Here is a 13,276-nt window from a genome sequence, read left to right as displayed (position 1 = left end):
CATTAGGGTGTGAACATTTGTTTCCACTTATCCTGTAGTGCCCTAGGCGGGAGCTCTCAGACAGTATTAGTGTCCGCTAGAGGGTTACCTTTAGTAAGAATTTTAACAGGAGACTAAACCCTCCCTCTATCTGTCCCCTCACAGAAGGTTTGGCTCTGAGCATCCTGCCCTTGTTTAACCTGTAGCATTAACATGCAGTGTCTCCCAGCATTCATTCGGGCATCTGCCAATTTCCCCTCACTGCCTGGCTATCTTTAGGCGCCTGGTCCTGTGAGGGCTCCTTCCTGCCCTCTTGGGCCATCCATCCCTGTATAGGTGGCTCGAGCTGTCTTTCTTGATGCAGTCATATCGATCAACTCACCCAACTCTTTGTATATACCAGGCCAATCACAGAGCAACACTGGGCTTTAACAACACTTCAAAACCACATGCCCAGTACATTGCAAACTATGCATAATGTATTGGCTAATGACTTGCTTCAGAACATTACTGCCAATGCATAATACACCCTGATCCTAACTCTGCATATCCTCTGTCCTCCATGATAAAGTTATAAAACCATCTTCTACACAATACATTCTGGAATATTCATAATTAACAATTTATCAATATTTAATATGTCCAATAGGTTGTCTGTCCTTGAGTCCTGACACCCTAGTGAGGACGGAGCAAGATTCCAGGGAAACTTCCATCGACCATCCTGGTACCGGAGGACGAGAAAGCAGCTCCTGCCCGAGTTCAGGTAAAATTCCAATCCTTCTGTGTTGTGGCAGTGCAGGTGAAGGCCAGTGAACAAATCCTTCTCAGCTGAGGGAAATGACATACAATTCATTATTGTTTCCTAATAGGGTTCACCTATGCATGATGCTCTTTCATTAAAAATTAGTATTCTTGGCTACCCACTTTCACTTAAATTGGGTTAATTCTACATTGTTATTACTTTCGAAAATCTTTATTTTCAAACATTTTCTCTAAGGGTTTGAGAGGATTAGTAAAAGAAGGTGACGTTGAGCAGAGCAGATTACCCCTCACAATTTATAATCAAGTCTTCACAAGAATATTTACAAAACTATGCAGTGCAGTGTGTAGATAGCTTTGCAACTTGTGCATGTAATGTGGTCAGGCAAAGTAGGATTATTTCTAATTTACAATAAAGGTTGCAACTGCATATTAACTGAATGCCAACCCAAACATATCTCGAGGACACCTAATCAACCAATCAATGCATTAGACAGATAAAGAAAAAGCCAGCGCTGCTGTCATATAGTTTTAAACAAACTGTGCATCACAACATTGCAATTAATACTGTGGATTTCCCTCCAGAGTGCAGTGATCTGAACTTCCAGGTGAAGAATTCTTTCACAGCTTGTAAGGTGATCAAAGGCACCAGATCTGAACGGGGCTGAGGAGGGAAGGGAGTTGGAAGGGTTCACAGATCAACTTTAGAACCACATAGTATACTTTTATTTCATTTTCATATGATCTACAATCAAAATAAACAAGAAACTATAGCACACATTGTAGCTAAAAATACAACTTGCGAGGGAATGTATAGACAGAATATCCTATTACAACCGTAGGGAGCTACACAAGCTGATTTTACACAACTAGCTCTGATGTTGGGGAAATAAAATTCACATGTAGCGTGGTGAGTTGTCAGAACCCCCCATTGTGTTATTTGGGCGAGGCTGCCACCAGGGAGCCGGCAATTCCAAATGCTACTTGATGTGTTCTTCCCATAGAGTGGTTGAGTAGGTCGCCCACCGCCTAGCTATCACCCCAGAAACACAGTAACATGCCTCAAAGCCATCATGAGGGATCATAGAGTAAAACATGACACTTCCCAGGAACCCTTATTGAGGGTCCCCGTTATATGGTAACTAGAGTGATATATGTGTATGTACGTCCTTATGTATTACCAGCCCCAGCACTGCCACCTACCTTCTAGGTCATTCGGCCCTTGAAGCGTTGTCAGTGGATGCCTTTGCTGCTACTTTCTCTGCTCCCCCTACCCCTGCAGGTGACTCAAACTCGGACACAGCTCTCGCTAACCTGCATCTTTCTATTTCCAACACTCTCGACATCCTTGCCCCTGTCATGAGAATCCGCCTGAAGCCTACCTCCAAGTGCAACTCTTGGTATGACTCTGACCTTGTCACCCTGAAATGCAAGTGCAAGGTGGCTTTGAGGAAGTGGAGGTCTTCGAGCACATCCTCTGACAAACAGGCCTGCTGCAAAGGCAATACAGACTCTCTGTCCTGTCCAAGAAGAGAGTCCACATCCAAGCCCGCGTCTCTGCTGCCTCTAACAACACGGCCAAACTCTTTAAGATCTGCAAGCAGCTGGCCAATTCTGCTGCAGTCTCCACCTCTCCTGTTCCCTCCCAGGCTCTCTGTACGGCTCTGGCTGCTCACTTCACCACTAAAACTCAGGACATCCTGTCCTCGCTTTGCTCCTTCTCTCCTCCTACCTCACCTGGCCCCCCTCCGCCCACCTCTACTTCTCCTCCACCTTTCTCCTCTTTCTCCCTGACAACACCTGGCGAGGTTTCTAGACAAATCCAATCTATGAAAGTGTAGTCCAAACAGGTTCTCCCCTACTCCTCCAGACCCATCAAGGACCACATTGACACCCTTGCTCCAGCCTTAGCCGATTTCTGCAATCACCCTTTCACCATTAGATCTTCCCCTTCTCTCCTCGAGCACTCCCTCGTGCACCGCCTCCTTAAAAAGCCTTCTGCCGATCCTACCTGCCCAGCAAACTATTGCCTGATCTCTATCAATCCTTTCCTGGGCAAACATCTGGAAAAGCTGGCCATCTGTACCAGCTTACTCTCCTTACTGAATCTGTTGGTTGATTTCATTACCATCAGTCTGGTTTCAGAGCAGCCAAAGGCACGGAAACTGCTCTCCCAGACACCTGTGAAGATCTGCTCTCCAATCTTGACCCCAGCCTTCCTTCTGTCCTCATCCTCCCTGACCTTTCCTCTGGCTTTAACACGGTCAATAATGCCATCCTGATGAATCAACTCTGAGAACATAGGCATCACGGATCAGGCCTTGGAGTGGTTGACCTCCTTCCTCTTGGACCGGCCCTCCCAGGTCTCCCAGGAACTGCTCTCCCTGGCTAGTTAATGTCTACTTGTCCCCTTTGACCCATCTGATTTCTACCTTCTCTTCTAACTTTCAGTATTACGTAGATGATACCCAGCTCTCATTTTAGGCACCCCTCGGTCTCCTCTTCTCTCTCGCCCATTCTTGACTGTCTTTCTGCGATTCAGGATCGGTGCGCCGCCAACGATCTCAATGCCAGTAAGAGGGAGACCCTTCTCATTGGGATTCCTGCTCTCACTTTCCCCCTCTCACTCTGTCCGCCCTCCTTAGGCCCTCTTCCTTCAACTTCCCTTGAGGCAAAAAACCTTGGTGTCATCTTCGACTTCACTCTCCCCTTCTCTCCTCACATCTCAGACCTTGCTAAGAAGTCCCACTACCAACTACACCCCCTCAGTGGTTTTCTTCCTGTTCTCACTTCTCCCCAGAAGCTCACTGTTTCCAGAGCACTGGTTATCTCTAGGCTGGACTAATGCAACAGCCTCTTACTCAATATGCCTTCCTCTCCTCTCCTGCAACTAATCCAGAACAGGACTGCAATAATTATCCTTGGCCTCAAGCACAGGGATTGTATCTCTCCAGCACTGAACTCTCTCCACTGGCTCCCTGTGGCTGCACGGATCAAGTTAAAGACCCTCTGCATCGTCCACAAGGCCTTCGGGGCTGGGGCCCGCACTAAATCCAACTCTCTTCCAAAATACCTTCCTTCTCAAGCCCTTCGCTTAACTACCTTCAGCTCTCTGAGGGTCAGATATTTCGCTAGGCAGAGAGTGGGGGGTAGATATTTCTCTTCTGCAGGTGCCCCCCTCTGGAATGGCCCCCCTGCCCCTCTCAAACATGAGCCGGACCACCTGAAGTTCTGGAAGCTGCTCAAGACTGTCCTATTCTCCTCTGCTTTCTCTCTCTCCCTCCCCTGCTGACTTACCTGTCTGCCGCAACGACTGGTTTCCTGGCTAACCTCTGAGCATAATGGGTACCAGGCTCCTCCATGATCAGTTTCCCCTGCATTGCCTCTGGCCCACTGTGCACTTAGGGGCTGTAACTGTAACCTCTACAGTCCCCTGCCTCCTTGCACTCACCCAGAGCCGTGCTTCCCTGGATGCACTTATTCAGAGCATTGCTGCCCTGATTGCACTTCCCCTGCCTTTCCCTCCCCTTGGCACTTCCCCCTCTCCATCCAACCAGCACTTTGCTACTGTCGCACTTGCACAATCTGAATGTCCCAAGGCCTAGTAAGATCATTTGTAATGTCCTTGCTCTGTCTTCCCTCCCTTGTCTTGTCGCGCCTAGAAAACCTTGTGTACAGGCACGTTATACATGACTTATCATATAATATCACATCATATCATTATAAAATGGTGCAGACCCTCAATGCAAGTAGCAATTAACCAATACTGGAGCCACACTAATAATGTAACAATGTGAACAAGTGACTAACCAACCACTTTTGAGCATTTCAACAAAAATATGGAGTAACCTATCAGAGGTAGTGATAGGGACACTGTCCAAGCCCAGTAACTGTATAAAGACCTGGAGTAGGCAGAAGGGGAGAGAACCTCAGAGGAGCTAGACATTTCTAATTGTTTTTTTGTTTATTTATTTGTATGGCACACCCGACCCAGAGGTATCTGTGCCTTTAGCACAGAGAATACAAGTATACTTTTAGCTTGGTTACAGTAGATGCAATATACAACATGAACATGAACATAAATATATACAATTTATACATACATGTCTAATTCTGCTCACTTAACACAAGGGCTGGCTCCTGAATGCGAAGCCCAGGATAGAATTGTACCCTGGTGGAGAATCAAGAAAGCTTTGGATAGAATACAGAAACCAGGCTGGAAGTGGTCCAGGCCTACAGATCCTGCAAGAAGCCAGTTACCAGTGTGCTTGAGAGGCACTGTCTTCATCTTGAGGGAATTGGAAGGCCAAAACCTGTGACAATCTACCAGTGTCTCCAAAGTAACCACAGGCTAGACCTGACCCATGGCATGAAGATGCCATAATATCAGCCCTCTTATGAATCCTTAGAAAGCCAAGATCCAGGAGGGATCTGTTGTGAATCCTCAGAAAACAAAGGTTTGAGCGGAACCTGTTGTGAAACCTGATAGAAAGTGAGGTCTGTGCCAAAGATCTGTTGTAATTCGTGCCTGTGAACCCCAAAAGGCTGAGAAGAGTCTGGAACTAGAAAGCTAAAGCCCTGGAAGCTGACTTGATATGCCAGGTGGAAACAGAGAGAGAGAGACCAGGCTGTAATTGCTAAATGATTATATATACTTGTGGGCACCCCTAACTCTGTACAGTGCCAGGGTTTTAGAATCAAAAACAAAATGTGTTCCCGGAAGGCAGGCAAATAGCTTATTCAGAAATACATTCTAAAAAATGTCTTGACATATGCTTCCTTTCCAATCTGCCTGATACAATCCATGGCAGAGACGTTCCCACTCAATGTGGAACAGACGAGTCACAACTTAAACCTCATCCTTAGAATTTGAAGATTTTATTTAATCTCAACAACAAAGTTACTCACTGTATGTGATTACAAACATATACCTCTTATTTTTCTTTGAAGCATATAGAGCAGACAACAAATACAAAATCAGTAATGGATATTTGACAAAAACAAAAACACCTGACTGGTTTCAAAAGTAAAAGTACAAGAGAGTAGTAGAAGCAAGTGCTAAACACAATCCTAGGCATGTTGGTCCTCTAATTGACCTCTCAAACCTATCACTAAGACCCTTGCTACTATAACTAAACCTCTCTAATGAACGTTACAGGGTTATCAGACCTAGTCATGGGACAGGGGTCTACGTAAAACACAGCTAGATAACAAACAAGCTTTGCTGCCACACAGTTGTGTGAAAAAAGTGTACAACAACTGGCTGAACGTTTCGACGGTTGGATGGTTATTGCTCTGCCTTCCTCAGGACTGAGACTTCTAAAAGGTGGACCCCTGAGGACCAAACAAATGTAAAATTAGACCATGGTGTGAGAGACACGCAACACCACCGTGATCATATATTAAATCATGCAGCTCATGGATTAAAAAAAAAGACTGAAAAAAGTGACTCACGATTCCTCCACCAAAAGAACAGAAAGATACATTGGGACAAACAACTACATTTGGTGCCAGGACTTGTATTGGATAAGCTCCCCAGTAAGATGGAAGAAAGGCATGCCTCCGGGGTACACTTAGCCTCTAATTTGCGTGGGGAAAAGAAGGTTGGTGCTATATCTGGGAGTGTTTCGAGCCTCCCTACGCTCCAGTGCAAAAGGGGTTTGTTTGAGTGCAGAGCCCAATTATAAGTCAGAAAAGTCCATTTCTAAGTGGAAATGAACTACAGGAAGATGGACACCCAATGTAAGAGGCAGACCTACCTATATTGACTTAAAGGCTTTTGAGGCAAGACATCTAGCTTGCGCGAATGACTGCTTCTAGTCCAATGTGGGTACTGTTGGGTAGTCTGTGGTCAGCTGTCGGTATACAAAAATTAAACACAGCCGTCTCAGGCTCTAACTAAATAAAACCATCTTGGCCTGTGTCACCGTGAGCTCGCCCAGGGAGTGACTTACCAGTCTCCTGAAAGGCAACGCTGTCGCAGTAATGTGGTATAGGTTTACATGCAGACCTCACCACCAGCTCGTGTTGCACACGTGAAGGCCTCTGCCGGTAACTCAGAGTTCCATGCTGCAGTTCACATGGAGCTGCGGAGAAAGGAGAAAGCAGGAAAACACGATCAGTGGCTACTCAACTTCCCGCTAGGGAAATCATAAACTCCAAAAAATGAGAGCATGGGATGGTGTATGCTTAAGCAGAGAGCTCCTTGCCTTGAGTCTTTTGCGTGGCTGCATTTCTCCTTGACAGGTCGTCTAGGCAACCATGGGGGAAACTAACGCAGTCGGCGCTGCGTCAAGTAGATTCTACGCAATGGGGATGGGCCTCACCCGGTCCAGTGTGCATATATGGAGGCCATGCTGGAAAGGGGAAATGTCAGAGAGCAATGACTCAAACGACATTCCAGTGTATGTCTTGAGGCGCAAAGTTAGTTAAAAAGGCTAACCGTAATTAAATGAGATCAAAGAGGCAGAAGCGTATGCAAAATAAGGAAATCCTTAGTGTCAACTGTGTCCCTAGTTGGCACCCACTATTTAGTGCCTAATGGTGTAGTTGTATTAAGGGACTGCAAGCACGCCCGCTGGGATCAGATATGTTGAGACAGTCGAATGCTCAACAGTACAATGCAATGTTCGGCAGCCTCCTGAAACAGCAAAATGAACATTGGTGTGTCCTATGTCCCGAGGTTCTGAAGAGCACCAGAAGGCGACTGGATTTCTTTGTCTGATATGACTGTGAGTGAGGTTATTCACCCCTTAAAAAGGGGAACACATAGTCCTAGTGTTCATCCTGTACTGCCCCATTGGATCTGCATTATAAAGTCTCATTCCCATACATGGATGTGTTTAGCTGTGTTGCCCCAGGGTCTAGGCTGTTGAGACGGTCAATCTACCTTGCCTCCTTATGGAGGAGGAGTCTCTATGGATTTGGCATCTGTTTGACCATATCCAGTGCCCACCAGGTGAGATTATCCGTTTTGTGCTGGTGCTCCAAAATGTGGGAGACTAGTGGGGCAGTTAAATTTTTGCAACAGATCCTAGAGCGATATTCAATGATCTGGATATGCACAGCCTTTGTTGTCTACCCTTCATATCACAGCCCACATGGGCATTCAATGCAATATACAACATTTGTTATTTTGCAATTCGACAGGAAATTAAGTTCCCACATCCTGTCCCTAGTTTTGAAGGATTGTATCTTCCTTGTAAAGCAGCAGGCCTTACGGTTTCTGCAAGGCAAATGGCCCTTAATTGGGCGTAGCTCCCATTTGGATCTCGTAGCTCTTTCCTGGTTGGGTTTTGCATGAACAAGTTTGTCTTTCAAATTCTGAGACCTTTTAAAAGCAAAAAGGGGTAGTGATGCATTGGGTATACAGGTGCTGACCATGGGCTAGTATTTCCTGACCATCTTCTTGATGTCAAAAGGGTTGGTGTTATACGTGGTCACGCATGTAAGCTTCCTCTCTGCCTCTACATGCATCTTGAGTTCCAAGAGCGCCTCTCTCGGGGTAAACCGTGCTCTTTTCATTGAGTGTGTAATCAATTTCTTTGGGTAACCTCTTTTTTTTTAATGTTCAAACTAAGGTTCCCTGCATGTTCGTAGTAATCTTCCACGGATGTGCAGTCCCACCTAAGATGCAAGAACTGCCCATATGGTAAATTCTCCTTGAGATCCCTAGGGTGGAAGCTGGAGAAGTGCAGAGTGGTATTCCTGTCTGTCAGCTTCTTGTATAATGAACAGCTCAGGATTCCTCCTACTGCCTTGATCACAAGGTCCATAAAGTGTATGGAAAGATGGTTATATTCCATTGTAAACTTGATCGTAGCGTGACATTCATTCAGTCATATCAGAAAATTAAGAAGAGATTCCTCAGACCCTAGCCAGACAAATACGATGTCATCAATGTAACGGTACCAGTCGAAATTAGTGGCCGAAGGGTATTATTCTCTGAGAGTACATATTACTCTTCAAATGATGCCATACACAGTATGGCCACACTTAGCGCAAAGGCTGTGCCCATGGCGGTCCCTCGTGTTTGAAGATAAAATTGGTTGGCATATTGGAAGAAGCTTCTCTTTAGTGATATGCTCATCAGGTCGAGGAAAAATTCCCCCGGGACCCTTTGCTATGTTGGCGTGTGTGTAAAGTGCACCCTTGTTGTTTCAATCGCCTGATCGTGGGGGATATTGGTATATAGTGATCTAATATCCATGCTTACCAAGAGTTGAGAGATTAGATCAAATTCTAGGCCCTCAAAGATTTGTATTTTAGCCATAGTATCTTTAACATAGGTCGGAGTTCCTTTGCTTATAGGCTAAAGAAAGAGATCAACACATTTACAGAGTGGCTCCAAAATTGAGACACATCCTGACACTATTGGTCTCCCAGGGGGCTTGAGTGGATCCTTGTGGATTTTAGGGAGAGCGTAGAACATCAGGGTTCTTTGTTCAGAAAAATTAAGAAACTCGTATTCTTCCTTTGTTATACAACCTCTATCTGTGCCGGATAGTGTAGCTTCTAAAATCTCCTGCTTGATTTCGGGTGAGGGATCCCTTCTTAGGGTTTGATAGCTGTCACTGTGCTCCAAGAGTTCCAGGATCATGCTATTGTATTCAGCATTATTAAACACCACTACTCCCCCTGCTTTAGCTGCACGTTTAATCGTAAACCTATGGCCATTAGCTAGTGTTTGAAAAGCCTCTCTTTCAATGTTTGAGAGATTATGTCTAACATGCTGTTTTTGGGTCCGTATTCTTTTCAGATCTCCTGTGACACATTTCTCAAAGAGTATTAATTCCTTAGGTACTTGAAAATTCTTAAAAGAATTTCCTTAACTCTATTACCGTCATGAACCAGTCAGTCTTGTTAGTTGGAACAAATGATAGTCCCTTGAATAAGATCCGTGATTGAATTGGTGTGAAGTCTATACCCGACAGATTAAAGAATGGTATTTCTAAATCCGGAACATTTCCGCGCCCAATTGGCTCTCATCCTACCTGTTGTAGGCCTTCCTGCGGGCTCTCTGTCAACTCCGACCTTCCCATAGGGTGAATTCCAGACAATAGGGGTCAGATGAGTGCCCCAGAGCAAACCTCTGCCTAAAAAAGGCCTCTGACCTCTGGATCGCTGATGCAGGCCGTAACTATTGTCATATGGATCTTCCGCAGGAGAGTCACTACTTGTATTAGAAAAGTGACCCATCTCCTAGGGCCTTTTCGACTATTTTGTGTATATTGTAATCTCTCTGTGTTTTTAAGTTCCTGAAAGTTAGCTGCCAAATAGAGTACATCTTTTCAGCTTTAAACTCCTTTATATCACAACTGAGTTTTTTGGGTTTCCTTGTCAGTGTATTGACTTTAAAATCCTCAAATTGCTTAGTCACCTTTCTGTTTCTCCTCCGCATTCCACAGCTATACAGCCATCACAATTGCTACAAGAACCTTTCCAGAAGATTATGGGATGAATGTTGATTAATAGAGTGTAACCTTTGCTTTGGGCCACTCGTTGGAACATTTACCTATTAGCTTAGTTTAGCTTAGAATTTATAATGATTAGGTGTTGGAACATTTTTGATGACCATCTTATTGGGACTTTGCTTCATATGATTGGGTGTCAGGTTGATGCAAAGATGCATTAGCTTAGGCTTAGTGCTTTCTGCTGGAAGCAAAATCACTGAAAGTGTTTGACACCTCAAATGTAACCACACTTTAGTTTACCATGAACCCTGTTTTACTTTGGAAACCCCTTATTTGTTGTAGTTCTTCCCTTAGCACCTATAGGCTATTACCCAAACGATTACTACAAATAAAGATTGTTTAGTTGCCAGCTGATTTGAGATGCCACATGTACCATTGCCCGGCCATATAACAGTACCCTCTCTCGACCCTCCGATGCACCCGGCACCGTACAGTCTGATAGATAAACACTGGTGAATGATGCCATATATCATTACATATCATCAGTTTATACTAGTAAACTAGACTCTCATTTTTTGTTCTGTCCCATAATACCATGATTTAACTGAGAAATGACTGAGCAGTCCCAAATGTTATATATTCAATGCTCAGTCCCTAACATGATCTGAGGCTCATGCACATTTTTATTTCTAACCAGTGTATTAACATAGCTTCTTTACCACCTTGACCGTAGGCATAAAGTTTATTCCGATAGGGCACCATTGTTTTGGGCTATCAGATCCCAAAGCCCTAATGTCCCAAATTGCATAGAAATAATTCAATAAATACAAAATTGTTAGGCACTCCTGCACACTCATTGCTTACAGATACCAAAGCTACAAATCCTTGTGTGTTTTCACTAGCCTTCTGCTCTTCTTCAATGATATGAAGACATGGCACCAGGTCGATCAAGCACTCCCTACTTGACTGCCTTCCAGGGCATGAAGTCTTACATAGACATAATTCAAGGTTGTGGGAGACTAGCAACTACTGAGAAAGCACCCATATGATGTAAATATGATACAAATACTCATGACTGAGGTAGGATCATTTTTCAAACTAGTGAAAAGAACCCGAAATATTGAGACTTGATTCCATCACCTAACAAGCTTAAAAAGCACTTTCTCAGTAGGTATGAACCCACCCCCTTTTAACTGAATAGACAGAGACATAGACCTCCAATTCCTTACCTTATCATAGCATTTCAACAAGATCTACCGGTACAGGCATGAAACTATGCCAGAAAAATAAAGAATACGAAAATTACAAACCAAGCATTAAAATGAAAGTGAGTGTCATCAATGACCCGCTTTAAAAAACAATAGAATATACCAAATTCTCGTTTCTAACCATAACTAAAACAGGACTCACTAAAAATGCCATTGTGATTATCCATTGCTTGCTTTAAGTAGCTCTCAATCTTAACAATGTTCTGTTCTAGCCCACAAGACGAGTAGGACACACATAATAATAGTCCATTTGAAGTAGCACTAGTACACCACAAACATGTGTAACAATACACCTCACCTCAGATCACAAATAAACACAAGCAGGTTTCTAATAAAAATATTGAATTACCTCTAATAAAGGTTCTGGGTGTAAAATCATTTTTGTCCCCAAAAAACTTTGCAATGTAGGAAATAGGGATACACTTTTACACTGAAAATACCTTACCTAACATCACTTAACTGTTTAATTAGCATTTAATGTTGAGTCCATTTTGCAGCAATCTCTTCAAGTGCAGAATACGGAAGGAATGGAAACTACAACAAGTGGAAGAAAAGAAGAAAGGGTGTGATAGGAAGTAAGAAACATCGAGGAGATTAGTGAAAGGAAAGACATACATATATTAAAAGAAGAAAACAAGTAATTGAGATGAAGAATGTTAGAAGAGGTCATATGAACTAGCAAGAAATGAAGGACAAAGGATGAGAGAAGAGAAGAAATGAGATTAGACAAAGGAGGAAAAGAGATATGAGAATGAAAAAGCAAGGGAGAAAGGAGATGAGAGGAAGGCATGAGATGACCGAAAGAGCGGAATTGCATGGGTACAAAGAAAGGTGATTGGAGAAGGAAAGAATGCAGAAAGTTTGGGGGAGAAAGGATGGTTGGAGTCACACATTTTCTCAAGCTTCCATTCCTTCTGTTCTTTCTTCCAAACACCCTATTTTCCTTTCCATCCTTCATATATATTGTCCTCATATATTCTACCTGTCTATTCTTATGTTTTCCATCCTGTTCAGTCCATGCGTCCTCCCATACTTTCTTCCATAACCCATCTGCCTATCCTTCCACCGTTCCTGTTAGTCTGTTCTAGTCAGCTGTCAACTCATATTATCCATCTATGTTTGCCTCCATAATTCATATCTATCTGTCTGTCCTTTGTATCTGTCCAGTATTACCTTTTGTCCTTACAATTTGTTTACCCTTCCTTTCTCTAACATCCACCATATTTGGCTGGCTTTTGATTCTCACCGCCTGTGCTATTTGTCTATCATTCCTATGTAGCCATCTGATTCATTTGGCATTGGAATCCATCATCTAGTATCTATCCTTTTTGTACAGCATCTATTCTTTCCAGCCATCCTTTCTAGAAATGGATCTTTACTTTCCATTATTAAGGCCATCCTTTCCATCCATCTATCCATTCTCTTCCCATATCCATTATAGCTATCAATTTCTCCTGTTCATTAATCTCACAATCTATATTGCATGTATTTATCATCTGTCTGTAATCATTTTTTTTCACTTCATTCACCTATTTGCTCTCTTTGTCTGCCCATCCTATGTATTCGTATTTGGAACCAGATTAGATTGATCCATATCCTGTAATGCCCAATTGAGCAATGGTTCGAGCCTCTTCACCTGCCATCATTAAGACGGTATCACTTTAGATGTTATCTTTAACTGTATGTATGTATTGTCACAAATGTGACAGGGATCAATGACCAGGCCAAGACAGAATTGCAGTTCAAACTACTTTTTTATTTTGGTAATATAAGACAGGTTGGCGTAAAACAATATACAGGGGACTGTAATCATAAATCAAATTAAACTGAATGATTCTTCTAATAAACAGGTGTCCC

General features: G+C 43.4%; 1 protein-coding gene across 1 annotated transcript in view; it reads left to right on the top strand.

The window, feature by feature from the left end:
• The window catches only part of LOC138582136 (zinc finger protein 585A-like), a 293,496-nt gene that overhangs the window by 211,819 nt on the left and 68,401 nt on the right, over positions 1-13,276 (top strand). The window contains exon 10 of the mRNA XM_069653148.1: positions 629-742. Within this exon, the coding sequence (XP_069509249.1) occupies positions 629-742 (114 nt within the window). The remainder of the gene's footprint in view (positions 1-628; positions 743-13,276) is intronic.

The sequence above is a fragment of the Ambystoma mexicanum genome, chromosome 3q, assembly GCF_040938575.1.
Source record: "Ambystoma mexicanum isolate Mex_15411 chromosome 3q, UKY_AmexF1_1, whole genome shotgun sequence".
Classification (NCBI taxonomy): Eukaryota; Metazoa; Chordata; class Amphibia; order Caudata; family Ambystomatidae; genus Ambystoma; species Ambystoma mexicanum.
This window is presented reverse-complemented; position numbering and strand designations above follow the sequence as displayed.